Source organism: Macrotis lagotis, chromosome 1, assembly GCF_037893015.1.
Source record: "Macrotis lagotis isolate mMagLag1 chromosome 1, bilby.v1.9.chrom.fasta, whole genome shotgun sequence".
Classification (NCBI taxonomy): Eukaryota; Metazoa; Chordata; class Mammalia; order Peramelemorphia; family Peramelidae; genus Macrotis; species Macrotis lagotis.
Window position 1 is genome coordinate 510,777,210 of NC_133658.1, and position 19,747 is coordinate 510,796,956.

At 32.1% G+C, this 19,747-nt stretch overlaps 1 protein-coding gene across 9 annotated transcripts in view; it reads right to left on the minus strand.

Moving 5' to 3' along the window:
* The window catches only part of KDM6A (lysine demethylase 6A), a 270,454-nt gene that overhangs the window by 64,372 nt on the left and 186,335 nt on the right, over nucleotides 1-19,747 (minus strand). For 4 of the 9 annotated variants that reach the window (XR_012474018.1, XM_074214140.1, XM_074214138.1 and 1 more), the window contains 6 exons: nucleotides 17,965-18,058; nucleotides 14,186-14,312; nucleotides 2,043-2,141; nucleotides 1,636-1,855; nucleotides 948-1,082; nucleotides 339-494 (listed from right to left, as the gene is read on the minus strand). Coding sequence is in view for 8 of the 9 variants with exons in the window: in XM_074214140.1 (XP_074070241.1) it covers nucleotides 339-494; nucleotides 948-1,082; nucleotides 1,636-1,855; nucleotides 2,043-2,141; nucleotides 14,186-14,312; nucleotides 17,965-18,058 (831 nt within the window). In the remaining variant the exon portion in view is untranslated. The remainder of the gene's footprint in view (nucleotides 1-338; nucleotides 495-947; nucleotides 1,083-1,635; nucleotides 1,856-2,042; nucleotides 2,142-14,185; nucleotides 14,313-17,964; nucleotides 18,059-19,747) is intronic. The other 5 variants (XM_074214139.1, XM_074214135.1, XM_074214137.1 and 2 more) reach the window with 3 other exon arrangements.

A 19,747-nucleotide genomic window follows, 5' to 3' on the forward strand; every position in this document is an offset into this window, starting at 1 on the left:
CTCCTTTTTAAAAAAGTATGCTGTCATTTAATCCCAACATTTTCTTTACTTTAGTGCTACTGGAAAGTGATGGTGAAAAGCGTTTTAAAATCTTAGCAGGGAAATGGATAAAATGGCCTGATGCATGTAATCTGATCTCTAGCTTAATTTATTATGATGCTAGGATTTCATGATGAAATATAGTGTTAAATGTATAATTATCAGAGAAACTCAAACCTTTCACTCCCTGATGTCCACAAGTATAAAAATCAGAACAAATGTTGTGGCAATTTAAAAAATCTTCGTGCATTTTGGGCCTGATTTTTGATTGGGGTTTTCTAGTTCTCTAGAATATATACCTTTGTTGGACTAGATGTTCTTTTCCTCTTGGCAGGACTGGACAGGTCATCTACTTGGCTAGAAGGAATCATGTGTAGTGGCAAGGATTGCTGTGAAATTGGTGTTTGACTGAGGCCTAATACAGGTTCAGTATTTGGATGATGAGGTTTACAAGCCTAAGAATCACAGAAGGAAGACAAAAATATGGTTCTATATACTCTTAATTCTTTCCTTCAAATTAAAAACTTTTATAAGCTGCATAATTTTCAGAGCTATGTGGACATAGCTGATTACAATGATTGAAAATCAAAATCAAACGAATTATCAGTGGAGGAATGTGTACCTTCCTTGGGATTTCATTTTTTTTTAAATAATATAATCACTGCAGCATTTCTACTTGAGAAATCTCTCTCAAAATCACGAAAATCCACAAAGGTTCTAAATTGGTACCCCAAATTTCTCCCACATTATAGGGAGTATTACCTTGATCTAGAATCCCTTTGTAATTAAATCAAAGGCTTTTTATTATCAAGAAAGCCAGTCCTGCACTTAATAAAATAAGCTTGACCACTAAAGATTGAAATAACCCTTAAAGCTGGGCACCTGCAGAATATAACCCAACTTCTCACCTGCTGTGCTGTGTTCATGGCACCCTGCCTGGAGGTAAGCTCTGCGGGAATTGGTAGGCTCCATGCCTCCTCAATACTAGGAAGTAATTTAGTTTTATTCTGTAGACTACCTTGTGGAAGGTTACACAACTGAGCCTAGGAAAAATTATGTAAAAAGCAAATTTAACACAAGCCTACTTTAGTAAGAGCAAGTCCACTAAATCTTCCTACATGCTGTAGCTAATTATGTTTTAAAGAAAATAGATTCTAAATTTGGGGTTTTAGAAAGATACTAAGGATAAAGAGGGTAACCAGAATATAAACCTTTGTGAGAATCAGAACAAAGTTGAGCTCTCATAATTATTATCTTATGAAACTTCAAGTAAGAGTGAAAGACAGTGTTTGTGTTCTTTCTCTAAAATGCTATGAAAACTTAAAAATGTAGACAATACATAGAAAAAAAAGTTATGTAAATCAATATGCATCAACTGAGTAAATGTGCAAAAGAGCATATTAGAAATACTTCATATCTCACTTAAAAATGGAACATAAAATAATACTGCAAGCTATGATATGTATACAAAGTATGGAACAGGTCATAAACACCATGACACAACTAGACAAATTTGCCAGTCATCCATCCACCCTCTTCCTGCCTGCTGTGTCATGGGCAAAATTATCTCTTTTATAAATGCTATTTAAAGTTTACCTGCAAATACTTAATCCGTGCTGCAAGGGCAGAGGTATTACTACAATTTTTGCTCCTAGTTGCATTTAAATAGCATTTAATGGCATCCTGAGGCTGGTTGCAGGACTCATACAGAGTGCCTAGGTCCATCCAGGCTGCAGCATGGCCATGATCCAATTGCACAGCACATATATAAGCCTGTAAAGCATCCATAGGCTGATTTTGCTGTTGGTATAGCACACTAAAAAAAATAAATAAGAAAAAAAAGAAAAAAAAGGAGGAAAAAAAGGAAATAGAGAACAAAGAATTAAATATTTTTTCAAGAAGATTATTAAGCCCAACAAGATATACAGTATGTGGAACAGGATAAATAGTTATTTGTTTTAAAATATAAAAAATTATATTGTTTTTCTCATGCAATGTCTTACCCTATTGAACACCACGTATCTGCACTTGCTTCTGATTTATCAATTGACTGCCTATAAGATATAAAGGCATCCTGAACTTTTCCAATACTTGAATAGCACCTGAGAAGGATGGGGGGGGGGGGGGGTTGGGGAGGAAAAGAAAATTTTATTACTACATTATAAAATGGTTCAACTATTCCAAGGAGGTGCTGTATATTACTAAAGTATAAAAGTACATTAAATATTCCCCAAGATGCATTTACATTAACTAATATTTCAGTATTATATTTAGTTTGATTAAAGTTTAATTTTTTTAAAGCAATAGATAGGTTGAATTTGTGGACTGCATTTAGAAATTTTCATGGTCTAAACACTTACAACATTCCCTAGGGTGGCAAAAACAACCAAGTTGATTTTATTATTACATTAAAACACAGTTACAAGTAAAAACAAACAAAAAACAAACGGCATAGGTAATACTGATCTACATAAAGCAATTTATAAATTTATATTGTGGTTCCCCAAGGAAAAACAGACTTAAAAAATTCTTTAATTTTTAGGTAATAAAAGACTTCTGGAAGCATCTTTTTGAAATTAAGAAGTTACATAAAATTAGCTCCATGAATTATAAAATCATAAGTCATTTGAAAAAGGTTATTAACATTATAGAAATAATTTTGCTTCAAAATTTATAGACAATGACAATTCCTATACCCTCTTTACATGATGAAGCATAATTTCAGTGGATCTGTATTCATTTCCATCAGAGTAGGAAAAAACATGCCTTTTTAATGCTTTGCAAGTTTTCATATCCATATCAGAACCTTTCCAATGTTTTCATTATGAGTATCAGTGTAACATTTGAGATGTCTGTTCTTATCATCTGCCTTCACATTATCAAGTAATTTTTGTAATCATGGATTTTTTACAAAGATATCCCTAATTCCTTGGTCCCAGTTCCATCAAGATCTGGAATTCTGCAGAATCACTGAAAGAACTAAACCCAACTGTACAAGATAACCAAAGTAGAATAAGAAAATTTACTGTGCAGACTATTATCTACAGTTAGATGATCAACCTATATAGATTGGGTCTATTTGTGTGTGTGTGTGTGTGTGTGTGTGTGTGTGTGTGTGTGTGTATGTATATATATATATATGTATATATATACATACACACACACACACACACACATATATATATATATATATATATATATATATATATATATGTTGCATGACCATGCTGATCTATAATGAAGCAGGCCAAATATTGAAGGAGAAAGGCTAGATTGTCTTTGGAGAAAAAAAAAAATCACACAATGTTTTAATGATAACAATCTTTTCCTTGGGTGAAAAAAAGCCCATCTTGTTAATCATATTGGGTCAATGATGTTGTATGGCAGTCTCCTAAGAAATAGTTTCAGGTCACCCAGAGTTCAGAGGGAAAGATATCTCAGGCGTAGCTAGCAAATCATACTTATGAATAATTACAAAGATGCATAAATGATTATCATTAAGGAAGGGGACGGACACACACAAACACACGCAGATTAACTGTTTCCGGGTCAAGATAGTTCCTAGGTTCTTTTTGGCCACCTAGCTCTGGCAATTGTTCTATATAGTTTCAAAATAAAGGGTGATAACCAAGGTCAGGATCTTTGCCTTTTCAGTTTTCTATAGCCATAGTTTATCTGAATAAGTCAGGTGGAATGCCTTGTATTTAGATGAAGAAACTTCTTGATTTTATCCTTTGTTGTAATCTGATGCTTATTTTAACTTCTGTTCTACTAGCCTATGGTATCTCTGCACAAATTTTCCATCAATTTCATTTGGGGAAGCAGGGGAGGTTGGCCTTCATCCTGCACACTCTTCTAATTTGTCCAAAAAAATGAATTAATGATATAAAGACAAGAAGCTTTGATGCAGTCAACAAGTTGTTGACCTTTCTGATTCAACAGCACTTTTCTTTTTTCTTCCTTATGTCAACGGTCTCATTAAAATCCAAGAATATCAAAGTATATTTTTCACTCGGTTTGAAATATTTTGTCAAATTATTTTTCTACCTTTTCATCCTCTCCAACAGATGTAGGTTCATAAGCTATGATTATCTTCATGGTAGTCTCTGATTATACCCATCATGAGCACTATAAGAAGAAATGATGAAGTATCCATGAAAAGATTTTTATTATTGTCTTTCAATGCATAATGAAAACAATTCTTATCAACTCCATTGTTTCCTAGTCCAAAGAGTCTGTGAACCATTCTGTCATTTAGAGGCAACATGCTTTTGTCTTTAGCTTTACTTTTCCATGGGAATATCAATAATGTTGCTCTTTTGTATAAATAATATGTGTTGGTAACTGGACCAAAAAAGTCTATTTTCAAGGTGCCAGCATTTATAGATGTTCTGAAAAATTTTATTCTTTGACAACCCCTTTCTCTATTCCATCATTATAACATATCCATGCATATGTATAAAAAAAAACTAGACCAGACTACTGAAGACTCTCTATAATTAGGAAAAAAAAATGCGTGCATCAATTCTGATGACCCTTTCGTATCATCATTCATTATTTCTCCTCTTTGGTATCTAGCACTGCTTATCATCCTCTTTCTCTTCCTCTATCTTCTTTGGGATTCTGAGACAATAAATTTGATACTCTGTTTCACCTCCTACCTCTCTGACTCTATCATCCATATCATAGCCACTAATTGTGGAGATATAGTCTCTTGTCAATCTACAACTGATCTCATTTCCCTTTTGCTTAATGATCATTTCTATATATATGATACACAGATCTATCTATCTAGCACTTCTGTTTTGAGTTTCAATCCAGTACTGACTTCTTCACATTTCCATCACATTTGTTCTGATTTTTATACTTGTGGACATCAGGGAGTGAAAGGTTTGAGTTTCTCTGATAATTATACATTTAACACTATATTTCATGTCAAAGTTACTGTGCTAAGTACTGGGGGAATACAAAGAAAGACAGAATTATTTAATTAAAGATTTGTATCAGAATTAATCTTTCCCTTAGAACTCACTAGTCTTTTGATCTGTAATAAAAAGTTACCTCTATCTTCCTGGGCTTCCATGACTACAACTTATTATTTGTAATATGTCTATTATTCTTATTGACATTATATCTCTCAGATGACATTCCATTAGTTGCTAACTTCTCAATACTAATATAGCAAACAATGAATAGGGAGTTCCCATTAAGCCTTTTTTGGAGTGTTATAGAGTGTCCTCTAAGTTGGACTTCCTGACTCAATGTTTATCCTTTTCAAACAATACTCCATAGCTGTCAAAATGTAATTTTTCCATAAACACAGGTATTACCAGTTTACTCTTAAATGAAATAGGTTTCCAAAGTTCCTTAAGTCCTTCAGGATCTAACATAAACTCCTCTATTTGATTTTTAAAAGTCCATGGAACTTTCCTGCACACTAATTCACCCAACTATGTATGTATTCACAGCTTGTGTTACCATATATATTAGAGTATAGCAAAAAAGGAGTAGGGAAAGTCAGATTTCTCAAAGGTTTCAAAATGTGTGATTAGGAAACAAGTGAAGAGAAAAGCAAGTCATGAGAGATAACTGGTTTTGGAAGTTTGATGAGTATTATTTTAAAATATAGTGAGATGATATGATAGAACTTTCACTTGGAAATGTCAAATAGCTAGAAAGATGGGACTGAAATTTCAATTTGGGAATTACTTGGGTAGAAATGATATCTATGTACACAACATAAAATGGTCCAGTTTTGATAAAACATAGGAAAGATTAAGGGGAATACTGAGGAAGAAGAGAGGAACGAATTATACCATGAAAGAAGTTTCAAATCTGAAAAAAAAATTTGTTTTTTACTTGGGAGGCACTAAGATATACACTTAGGCTTTGGGGGCAAGGGAATGTAGAACTGAGTACTGCTTTAGGATAATTAAACTGGTAACTGCATGTAGATTATTCTGGAGGTAGAAGTCACAGGCTAAAAGAGCTGGGAGGGTATTGTTATAATCTAGCCAAGTTGTAAAGGTAGAAAGAATTAAGGGAAATGGTTCAAAGAAAATAAGCCAGATGTGATAGTTCTTTACCACTAAGAAAGGAAGGGACTGAAATATTTACTAATTGTGGAGAAAAGAGAGGGAAAAGCAATTTTTGAAAATATTGGTTCCATTAAGAAAAATATGAATTCCCCTACAAAGTATAGGCTTAGAGGAATCTACCCCTTTGAATATATGATACTTTTTTGGGTTTTGTCGAATTTTTAAATGATCTCATTAAAGTTAGATTCTACATAATAAAACAAGGATGTCTACTCTCACTGCTTTTAAGTGATCTAGTTATAGAAATGTTAGCATAGTAACAGCCAAGAAGAGAAAACAATTTGAAGGTTTAAAGTTAAGTCAAGGAGATAATAATATCCCTATTTGCAAATTTATTTAAAATTCCAAAGAATCAGAAATCAAAACTAGATGATACAAATAGCTTTCCGCAAAGATCCAAAATAAAAACAATAAAAATAAAAGCATTTCTATAAAAGAATTAACAAAATTCCAAAGTGAAAAATAGAAAAAGAAATCCCACTAAAATAATGGTAAATGCAGTCATTAATTGGGAATCAATCCCAACTTTCAAAGTATATTCAATGTGTAAATTCAATCACAAAGTCCTCTTTAATAGCAGGAAGAATTATCAGAGGTCATGGAGGGGCTATGCCAATATTAGAAAAATTAAATGCCAATAAAGTTAATTTCATATTAATAACAGTCAAATTATGAAAGGGATAATTTACATAAATCAATAAAATATTATCAAATTTATCCAGAAAAAGAAGTGAAAAACATTACTTAGGAAAGAACTCTCATGAAGAAAACTTCAGGGAAAACTGGAAAACATTCTGGCAGAAATTAAGTTTAACCCACATCCAATAATTAATAGCATAATCTAAATAATAATTAAAGATCATAACATAAAAACTTAGAAGAGAAACAGATAATTATTCACATTCAGGTAAAAGATAAAAGGGAGAAAATTCAGGTGAAAAACAATCATTATTAAGCATCAACTAAATATCAGTTGTTAAATAACGAGGAAACAAATTAAGTTTTTAAAATCCCTGCCCTCAAGAAACTCACAATCTAATTGGGGAAAAGAGGAGAAACAATTAAATTCAAACAAGGTATAAATACAATAAAATAGAAAATAATGGAGGGAAGGCCCTAGAATTAGGAAGGCTTCCTGTAGAATATAGGGACATAAAATTGGGACATGTAAGGACAAGGATTTAGGTTATGAAATGTTTGAATACCATATATAGGAAGTGATAGGGTGCCATTTAATAAAGGTGATGACGTGGCCAGTTGTATTTTAGGAGAAACGCTGTGATGGCAGATAAAATGGAGGGAGTCAAAATATGAAACAGGCAGACTACCAGGCAGGCAATAGTGATCTATGATGAGAGGAAAAAGGAAGCATATTTGAGAGATAAAATTTACAGTTATTGAGAGACAGTAAGGAGTACAACATAAATCTAGGTTTAGAGGCTAATGGATTAGGATAGTGTAAGTCTTCTAAATTAATAGGAAGGGGGGGTGCATGTAAAGAGAAAGAAAAATGAGTTTATTTAGGCTATGTAAAATTGAAGATATCTACTGGACATCCAGTTTGAAATGTGAAAATGGAGGTCAGCAAGAAGGCAGGAGAGGTGAATCTGAAAACTGCCAACATAAAGATGTAATTAAATCCATGGAAAGTGATGAGATCTTCAAGTGAAATATGAGAGAGGTAAAAGAGGGCCCAGGACAGAACCCTGTGGAAAATCTCAGGTTAGAGGGTGCTATCTGAATGAGGCTCTAACAAAGAAAAATGTGAAGAAATAGTAAAATGGGTAGGAGAATCAGGAGAGAGTGTTGCCCTCAGGTGAAAATAGTGAGTATATAGCACTATTCAAAAAACTTGGGTCTTCTGATTTCTAAATCACCACTTATAGTACCCAACACATATCTGAAAATTTTCAGATTTTTATGAATGTCACTCACATTTTCTAAGTACAATTTAAAAGCCAAGATCTATAATATTACAAGTACCTAAGTATCAAATATTAATCTGTGACCTGAGGAGGAAAAAGAAAAAAAATAATTTTTTAAATAAAAAGACAATTGTACACAGAATACCAGAATGTAAGTGCCCGACTTATTATTATTAACCTTCTAAGATTACAAATCACACACAACTTAACAATATGTCCTGGAGAAGTAGATTCTATTCTATGATCTTTAGACTCCATGTCTAGATCAAAAAATTATTAAGATCAAAAGATAATTATGTATACTCCCTTTTATTCTCTAACTCTGGTTCAAGGATTAGTATAAACATTTTAAAAATTGTTAACAGAAATAGATTAAGAACAAAAATGAAGGCAAAAATTTTCTTTCCTTTTTATTTGAAGATTCTCCTGGTCACTAGCAGAATTTGTTTCTCAATGGAACTGATAAATTTAATCACTTGCATTTTTTTGAAGCTTGAAGCACTGAAATTTTTCTTGAGGTGATCTATGCATTTTGTTTTCTGTGTTCAAAGGGTCTTTGCAGTTTTCTTCTATCATTTCTTATAGTACGGTGGCTCATTGTTTTTTGGCATGATGAATTCTTCTGAGAGACCTTCAATCAGTATAAAGCTTGTCTTCAAGATTTATGTATTTTGAAGAGTAGGCATGTTTTCTTTTAAGGAATCTTCAAGATTGTCTTTCACTTCTGCATATTTGCATTCTCGATTAGTTGCCAGGGGTTTTTTGTTTGTGTTTTGCTATTTGGTGAAATGTCAGAGATTCAAAACTATTTTTGATAGGCAGGCCATAAATTCTGCACTGACAAGTCTCATTTCTTGCTAAACCACTCAGGAAAGAAATAATGTCATTCTAATAGTCCACAGTATCTTCTGCTTCATCACTGTTGAATTAGTTTCCATTTCTTTCTAGGCTTTAATCATGTAAGACCAAACTAGTTTAGTAATAGGAATAGGACTTTAGAATTTTCTTCCTCCTTTGGTCCTTCCAGTCTTTTTCTCCCCTAGTTTTCTCCATTTGCTCGCTTTCTGACCTCCACCCATCAGATGAGGACTGGAACTCAAAGTATTATTAGCCTACTCCAATGAAGGGCGCTTCCTTGGTCATCAGTCATAAATATGCATAAAAGTATGTCCTAAAAGACTTTTGGAAGGACAGATTAGCACCACCTGAACAGTGTGCTCTTTCCCTAATGCTCAGTGCAATGTCACCTAGCCCCCTTTCATCCTTTATTCCATACACCATGTGTACCACAGTATTCTGCCCCATCCCCTTTGTTCCTTACCTCTTTGGCTCGGCAGTAAAGGGAACTACTATGCAGTTTTACTGCAGTTATCATATGGTGTTTGGATTTCTGAGGCTTCAGGCGGAAGGTGGCAGATAGGTTATGGGATTCAGCTCTTATAAATCCAGACAAGAATGCTGCCCTGTTATCTCTTTTTTTTCTGCTGTCCTGAAGACAATCTTTTGCAGCAAGGAATATTTTCCTGGTGCTGCCATTAAAGCCTTAGCAAATACCTATGCAATTTAGGATTTGGATCTACAAGCACTGATAGAAAGGATTTGGAGACATGGGGGAGAAGGGAGTTGCATATGGGCCAAGGAGGGTGTATATGTGAGCATTTTGTTGCAAGTTCAAGGAGTGGAAATATGGTAGGTAGTAGGGGAGAAGGATGCTGAGTAGGTAGAGTTAGGCATCAGTTCAGAGATTTTGCCTTCTTAAAGATTCCTACTACAGATCAGAGAGGCAACCAAAATTTCTTTAGTACAATAAGTGCTAGTACTAGTTAAAAAAAAAGTATGGACTTTCATTTTTTTGGTCACATAATTCAAGTATTTTCAGTTTCATATAATCAAAATTATTTAAACACTAAAAATAATAGCTAACACTATATATATATTATATATATATAGTATTTACTATATGCTAAGTACTTTATTGAAATTATTTCATTTGATCTTTGCAACAATTCAGAGTTGTTATCCCTTAAAAATTGGAGAAAACAAACAACAGAGATTAAGGCTAGACCTGGACCTTAGGTCTTCCTGAGTTTAAGATAAGCACTATATCCAACTTGTCATTATCCACTAGAGATTGCTATATCCTTCTGGAAAGATGGAAATACTAATGGACCATTGGTAGAGCTGAAAAATGCTTCAAACATTCTAGAAAAGTAATGTGAGGGGGCGGCTAGGTGGTGCATTGAATAGAGCACCAGCCTTGGAGTCAGGAGTACCTGGGTTCAAATCTGACCTCAGACACTTGATAATTACCTAGCCGTGTGGCCTTGGGCAAGCCACTTAACCATATTGCCTTGAAAAATCTTAAATAAATAAATAAATAAAATAATGTGGAAATATGTGAAGTAACTAAAATATATTAAACTGAAAAGATTTTAAGGTTTCCTAGGTGTATTTAAAGCTAAGTTTTTAAGTTAAGGTATTTTTTCATTTTTTCAGTTCTTCCCTGTGTTTGGACAAGTTTTTGTTTTTTTGTTTACTTTTATGCATAAATGATAAGGATAAGATGACTCAGAAAAATATTTTTGCAACAAATATTTCCAATAAGGGTCTAACAGTATCCAATACATACAGGAAACAGACAAAGAGTGTACATAAAACCAAAAGCATTCCTCAAAAAGTTCTCAAAATAACTGTAAATCATTAATAACTGAAAGTGAAACAAGTTACTAATCATAAATGAGAAACACAAATTAAAACAACTCTTAGTTTTCACCTCAGATGTAATAACCCAACAAAGATTCCAATTATGTTAACAGAGTATGAAAAATCTATTCCCTTTGACCTCAAAATCCCAGTGGCTCAGCATATACTCCAAGGAAATTTAAGATATAAAGATAGGGCTAATAAACATCAGTGTTTTTTTCAGCATCCCTTATACAATATAACAAGGAACCAGATATAAATTGCATGATTGATGATTTAGGCTCAACAAATTATGCTACACAAAAACAAAGGACTATTACTGAGTTTTAAAAACAATGAATATGGAAAAACTGACGAAATTTATATGAAATTATAAAAAAGTGTAACATGTAGGAAAAGGAAATAAAGATGGTGACAACAAACCCTCCTACTCTCACAGCCTAAGTTTATTAAAATTCTAAACAAAGCTGAACCCAAAGGAAAAAAAATAGGACAAAGTACGGAACACGACATATATTTAAGATTTTTTCTGTGGAATTTGGCTTTGCTGAACTATTTTTTCCCTCTACTTTTTAAATTGCTGATTATAAGGCATGAGTCATCTTAGGAAAATAGAATGAAAGCCAGAAAGACTTCTGATATACAGTTAATGTATAGGTTTGGGCAAATCACTTTACTCCTTAAGCAAACAATAAGTTGTACAGAAGGTATCAACTTTATATTTCCTCACAAAGGAATTCTCTGTACCAAATGAAATTCAAATTTCTGTCTCTTTATAAACATAACAGGGAGGAAAGAGAAGAATAAGTTCTTAAGAAATGTAAGTGATGTTAAAGACAATTTAGAGTACCAATGGGAACTTTTTACTAAATTTTTTTTACTAAATCAAAAGGTTCATAATTAAACAAAAAATACATTTCCCATTCTACCAATGCAGACATTTTATATTATTCCATCAATAATTCTTGAAAACAAATGTTCTTTCCTAAACTTGATATAGTGATATACAAATTTTTCAAAAAGTAAAATTACTCTAATGTAAAACATAGCATTTATGCATTAAAAGTTTAAGACAGGAGCAGCTAGGTGGTGCTGTGAATAGAGCACCAGCACTGGAAGTCAGGAGTACCTCAGGCACTTAATAATTACCTAGCTGTGTGGCCTTGGGCAAGCTACTTAACCCCATTTGCCATGCAAAAAAACCTAAAAAAAAAAAAAAAAAAAAACTAGAAAAGTTTAAGACAAGGAAAACAGGAACAGCATAGGACTAACATAAAGGACAAGTATGAAGAGAAAGGTAGTTGAAGGAAATCAAATCTTAAATAAATGCTAATGATCAAATTAAATAATGATTTAATGCTTCTAACAGATCAATAATTTTAAGTGTTGAAAAGTACTGTGGATTTGAAAGCCTGCTTATGCTAAAATTCATTCATTTTAAAATAATTTAACATTCAATAATCTGCAATGCAACCTTAAGTTTACTAACTTATATCTTTGATAAAAAGGATAGATACACTTTTTTAAAATTATATAAATAATTTATTTCTTTACCAATAACATACAATGGTAGTTTCTACCAAACATTCTTTTGTGGGGCAAGGTTTTGAATTTTACAATACCCCCCGACTCTTCCCTCCCAACAGAAGGCAATCTGATATGTTCTTAACATTTGTTTCCTTGATATACAAAGATCAAAACAATGTGTTTGAAGAAGAAACAAATCCAGAAGGAAGCAAAAAACATTAGAGATAGCAAAATTATGTTAATATGTAAGAAATGTTTTAAAAAATGAAGATAATAATCTTTGGCCTTCGTTTAAACTCCACAGTTCCTTCTCTGGATAAAGATGGTATTCTCCATCACAGATCCCCTAAAATTGCCTGATTATTGCACTGATGGTGTGATCAAGGTTGATCATCACCCCACGTGGTTGATAATGCATATAATGTTCTTCCGGTTTTGCTCATCTCACTCAGCAACAATTCATGTAAGTCTTTCCAGGCTTTTCTCAAATCCTGTCCCTCATGATTTCTTATAGAACAAGTATTCCATCACATATTTATACCATAATTTGTTCAGCAATTCTTCAAGTGAAGGACACCCCTCAAATTCCAATTCTTTGTCACTACAAAAAGCTGCTATGAATAATATATAAAATATTTTTCATGATCTCTTCAGGATACAGGCCCAGTAGTGGTATTGCTGGATCAAAGGGTATGCACATTTTTAATGCCCTTTGGGGATAACTCCAAATTACTCTCCAGAAAAGATGGATCAGTTCACAGGTCCACCAGCAATGCATTAGTGTCCCAGGTTTCCCACATCCTCTCCAACACTGGTCATTATCCTTTCTGGTCATATTGGTCAATGTAAAAGATGTGAGGTATATCTCAGAGATGCTTTAACTTCCCTTTCTCTAATAAATAATGATTTAGAGCAATTTTTCAGATGATAATAGCTTCGATTGCTTTGTCCAAAAATCGTCTATGCATAAAGGATATGTATTCTTTTTTTTAGGTTTTTTTTTTTTGCAAGGCAAATGGGGTTAAGTGGCTTGCCCAAGGCCACACAGCTAGGTCATTATTAAGTGTCTGAGACCGGATTTAAACCCAGGTACTTCTGACTCCAGGGCCGGTGTTTTATCCACTGCACCACCTAGCCACCCCAAGGATATGTATTCTTAAGGGAAAAAAAGGCAAGAGACAACATTCTGGTCCTACTTTTGACTTAAATAGTTTTTTGAACTTGGGAGCCTTATTTCTTGATCTTTAAAGACAAGTTTTACTAAATAGGGAACTAGATTCAGGTTCATGGCCTTGATTTTAAAAAAATATTCTGATCACCATTCTACTATATAATTAAATTTTCTTTGTAATCTTAATTATTTTGTTAAAATAAACTTTTCTTTTGTGTCTTTAAGGTAAGTGCTATGTTCTCACCTTAAATCAGAAAAATGATATAAAAGAAAATATTAAGATAGTAAGACCTTAAAAATCAAATCTACTAACATAGATATTCTATACTATACAATATAAAAATGGAAAGAAAAACTAAATAACTGAGGCAAAAAGTCAAATGAGGAAGAGAGAAAAAAATTATTATTAGTAATTATTAAAACTTAAGATCCAACCAGTTTCTTTTAAATCTATAAAGAGAAATGTGAGGAAATAAAAGTTAATGTCAAAAGAGAAAAGATAAGAAGTTAAGACTGATCAGTTGTTGAAAGATAATACCGCAAGAAACAATATGAAAATTAGACAAATTTTGGGGCAACCCATCACAATTTATTCTGAATTATTTTAAAATGAAAATGCACTAAATTAATGTAAGGGTGAAATTAGTATTTTAATATTAGAATATAAATTCCCAGTGTGGAATTAAGAAAAACTCATAAAAAAAAATCTGAGCAGAACTCACCTTCCAAGGAAATACCAGGACTGGCCAGAGTTAGGATCTGCCTCTAGAGATTTTTGGAGATATTGAATAGCATAGCTTTCCTTGGTGGCTTTGTCTCCGAGTTGATCCACAGTGTGATGCATCCACCCTACAATGAAATGCCAAAAATAATCACAAAAACTAAATTATTTAAGTGGTGATCTTGTTTGAGTTAATTAAAAAAAAAAATACCACCCTTCTCCCATCTTCTCCCCCAAAAGTTTTCAAGAGAAGCTTGAGTGGTTCCCTTTTGTCTCTACAATAAAATACAACACCTAGAATCTGGTTTTTTAATACCTACAGAATGTGGTTCTAGCCTACACCTTTTCAGGCTAAGTGCACATAAATGTTCTTTATTTGGTCTACATTCTATACAAGCTGGAATTTTTGTCATCTTGTAAATAATCTTCTGTCTCCAAGCATCTTGCATGAACTATAGCATACCTTGAATACTGAACTCGTTATACTTAAAACTACAGAATCCCTAGTTTCCTTCAAAGATCACTTCATAAAGAAATTATGTCATGATCATCTCATTTCCCCTAGTGTTCTCTCCTATAGTGCCATATATATTCTTTTTTTCTTCAAACATGCTACTTTTCCCCAATAAGGAGGAACCGTTTGCTTTTTTCTTTGAACCCCTACTGAACTGAACACAATGGTTGATACATGGTTAATAAATGCTAACCGAACTAAAAGAATTTAATTATCTTCAATAATTCTCTTCTGTGCTCAAAACATTAACAAACTTTTCCAGTTTTAAATGGACCTCTGTCATACTGTCAATATACTACATGGCAACTAGGATGGTCAAGAGGGAGTTACTACATCAGTGAAAACTTGATATGAAATGTTAAGTCCTATCCTCTGGGTTTTAACTTAGTAAAATCCAAAGTGGCAGTATTCTAGTGACAAGAAGCTGAGCTGGATATGGAAAAAGTCTTAACCTTAGCCCCAGGATCTTTCATAGCTTTCAAAAAGTAATTATATTTGCTATCTTCCTTACCTAAAAATTCAAAGTATAAAAATCAGATGATAAAGTGCTTTGGAAAGCTATAAATACTACACAAAGATAATATTAAGCATTTTTATCTGATGGGCTGTTAATTAAAATACAAATAAAAAAATCTTAAATTCACAGTCCAGGTGCACAAATTCAGATTTAAAAGTACGCAGTTGACAATCCCATAGTACTTAATGGCTTATGAAACAAGAAACAGACACCAATTGATCTAACATTAAGTTTTATAGATAATGAAATTTCATTTAGGACTAAGGAAGTTAACTGGAACACTTGAACCCAGGTTTCCTGAAGGCTAAACCAGTAACTTTCCACTAAATATATAATGCAAAGAAATCAGAAATTTCCAAATGATCTGAATGAACCAATTTTTCTTTTGACAAATTATGTAATGGGAATATTGGTATATTTTACTCCTACCTGATTAGAGCCTAAAACCAGTATTTTTCACTACTGCTATTTTTTTTCCTCTCCTACCCCACCAAAATAATGTTGTTTAAGGAAGTTGATTTACAATTCAAAGTAAGCTAATTATACTTCATAGTGAATTTCTTCTGGTATTTTTTAAAATTCCAAATTGTAGACAATAAACACAAATATTGGACATTTTTATAGCCTGTTTTTAGAAAGTGAAGTTAAAAAACAATTCAACTAACAATTGTTAGTATCATATTCAGTCTTTATTTCCTAAGACACAAAGGCCCTTCATGAGGATGTTTTAGAGAAACTAAAATTCAGAAATGTAGTATTATAAAATTTTGAAATAAAAGTGCTTCCTACCACAAACAAAATACTGAGAATGCACCTTCTGCACATAAAAGGTACAACTTCTCAAAAGATGGTCATCAGTATTTTTTTTTAAAGTTTATTATATTCAAAGCTTTCCTTCTTCTAAAGTCTTATTCTGGTATGCAAATAATCATGCCATCAAGGTGTCTGGGATTTTGCAAACCTTAATTTGATATACAGTTCCTACCAGACTGTAACAAGGATAGATCCAGAAATGGGTTAATATGTACATACAAGCCTAAAATAAAAAATTCACAGAAACTGATCAGTAAGATGATCACTAACAGATGATTTTTTAAAAAGATTTGGGTTTTTTTTTTGGCCACAGTAATCCATGAAATCATGAACTATTTTATGGAAGAATAAGAATATCTGTGGAAGAGTAGTACTTTTCATTTTGCAGTATTTTTGTTTTTAAAAAATCAGTATTAACAACTTTTAAAGAAGTTATTCTGCTCCATTCTGTTGTAGATTACTTTAAATTTGTAAAAGCTATCCGATTTCTTGCTAATGTTTCAAATCATATGTGAACAGTCAATAGACTAAGAATTCCACAATTGCTTGATACATGGACATTAAATTGGTTGCACTGCAAAACCTAATTCTTATGGGAACTATTTCCAAATGTTATGGAGGTATAAATAAAAATGAAGAATAAAATGATTCTTACTATCTGCACCTACTATTGCTGTAAGTTATTGGGATTGGGAGTTGCAATGATCTCTGGTCATTAGCTGCTGCTTAAGGGGCAGTGACAAGTTGCATTACAGTGATAAAAGCTCACCTGCTGAAATATCAGGTATATAGAAAGTGTTTTTTAAAAGAATTTTTTAATATCAAAATATGGACTAAGCAAATGCCACTTAATGTTCCAATCTATTTTAAGAGGCTAGAATATACTAGCATCAAATATATATAAAACATAAAATGTCACAAATTGGCCTCTTCCCTATTAATTTCTTTATTAAAGTTAGGAGGAGAGGAACTACAAAAGAAATTGTATCCAGCACATAGTAACTGACACTTTAAAAGGAATAAAGTTTAAAGAAGCAATGAGAAAAATTGTCAGAGTGGATTATGGCTATAATCTAACTTAATGTAAATAAATATTGCTCAGAAGGAACAATGAAAATGGATAAAATTCTAGTATATTTACCTGTAATATTTTATGTTGCTAAATTGGAATTATTGAAAACTTTTTCATTACAAAAACAGGTTAATAGGCTAATTTATTATAAAAAGGACAAAGTATTATTTTTCTTATGCTTTTTACCTTCTAAAATGCATTTTTAAATTTCTAAAATATAGAACAACTATTAAAAGAATTTATATGATGGAAAAGAAAACTGAATTTACATAAGCATTTAAAATTCTCTGAAAAATAGTACCATGAGTATTAACAAAAACATACATAGTGTACAAGAGTATCTTAAAAGGGTATTGGGATAAATTATACTCTAAAAAAAGGTCTACAAAAAAGTTATGTAAAAATTAATAGCATTCAAGTAAGTATAAAAAGTAAAAGAGTATAAAATAAGCATTCCTAATTCAGAAAAACCTGTCCTCTTAAGTTTTTATACTGGTAATACCAAAAATTAAAAAATGGCAGGCATTTGTGATCTGGGTCACATCACCTTCTCACCTTTAAAATGAAGATGGTTTCTGAACTTGTAGTGTTTGTTAAAGCCAATATAAATCATTGATGAAATATTTACTAAGGGAAAAAACCATGAAAATCTGGCAATGCTTTATTTACATCAATAAGTATGCTTCTTAAATGAGTCACTGAATGGGTTTCTGTTTAAAATGATAAAAGTAAAAATTAATTATAACAGTGGGTTTCAAATAAATGTGCTAGGAATGTTAAGCAAAAAGATCAAAACAACCACCTAAAATATCCAAATAGAAAGGGAATGTGTAATGAGGGGTAAACCAAAATATTTTTACATACCTAACTGTTGTAAGACAGTTGCTTTTACTTGTGCAGGAAGGTTTTCTGTCTGCAAAAGTTGTTCATAAGCTTCCTTTGCAGAGTGATACTTTCTCTGCAGAATGGATGGAGGGGAGGGGAAAGTTAAAGAAAAAGTAAATGAAACTTGATAACCCTTTAAATATCACTCTTTACAAAGCAATTATTTTTAATTATTTTCAACTCAAAAAAGTATTAGACATTTTATTTGTGTAAAACTTACAATTTTATCAATATCTGGTTTAAAATATTAAAAGCTATTTAGAAGGGAAAAGTACAGAATAACTCCCTAATGATGTTTATTCAAATTATACCTCTATATAAATGACACTCTATAGTCTCAAACTAGTAGCCCAAATTTGAGTGCCAAGTTACCTATTAAATCTAGCACTGAGAAATACATAGTAGCATGAAAAACTGAATAGCCTATTGCTCACTGAATAGCCTGATACTTATCAATTTGCTATCTTATTCCAAAAGGTACAAAAGTTATAAAATAAAGTAATATTCTTATTACTTGCCTATGTGTATAACAATTTAAAAGGCCAACATTCTCTACCCTAAATTATTCAATTTGCCTAAAACTTTTCTAAAGATTTGCAGGTCAGTTAAAAACTAAGAGAGTGAGGCAAAATGCTATCCCCTAACCTGAATTAAGTTGTGGATGAACTACAGAAAATAAAAATTTTAATCCAGCATATTAAGTCAATGTTTTATAGTTTGCAAAAGATAAAATTATTAGTTATGTGGTTGGACAATGTTTAAAAACAATAAATATAGTAAATTATATCTATCTTAGTTTTACAATTATAAATCCACAATGATAGAAATCTGCACAGAATGCTTGTGCTCTTTCTCCCATATATGCATGTGTACACACACACACACACACACACACACACACACAAATAAAAAAACCTGATCCTTATGGAATTGCTTTTAATTATCTCTAACACATATGCTTTAAGTATAACTACCTACAACTTCTCTAGCGCTAAAGAGTTTCTGTGAATGAGGCAAATGGTTATAAAACTTAAAAAGCAAAAAATTAATTCAAAGCATTATTGAACACTCCACTATTAGAAAAGGATTATTAGAGTTTAACATTATTACTCTATATTCAACAAGCAGGTCTAACAAAATAATCTTGTAGCCTTAAAGAGTCAAAACATCAGTACTTAAAATTTCATGTATTTTATAACACTTAGCACTGAACTTTTCAAATAAGTGTTCAATATTTATTATAGAATAATTTCTAACTATAACACATCATGTTCAGAATTTTCCAAAGTTCCACACTGGCACTTAGCATTTCACCAAAAGACTACATATTAACAACACACACACACACACACACACACACACACACACACACACACACACACACAAACAGAGTTCACTTTTAGTTTTTGTAAATCCCTCTTTCTTACAAGCTTTCCTCTGAAAGCACCATGTTAAATAAAAATAGAATTATTGCTAAGCACAAATTTAAAATAGCAAAAGTAACTGCACTGATTAATTATCATGCTTCAAAACAAACTTCCTTTCATGGGTCTGTCCATATAACTAGAAAAAAGAAACAAGTAAAATATGTAATAGCTTGGCAATTAAATACGAATATACTGCTGAAGTTGTAAGTCCTCCAAATGGGGTTGTGTCTGCAAATATAGCAAGCAAAAGTAAATGATGTATCTAATTGATTGTACATAATTAACATAGAAAAATAGAGTAATTCAAGAAAAAATTCTTAAATTCTGTTTCTCAA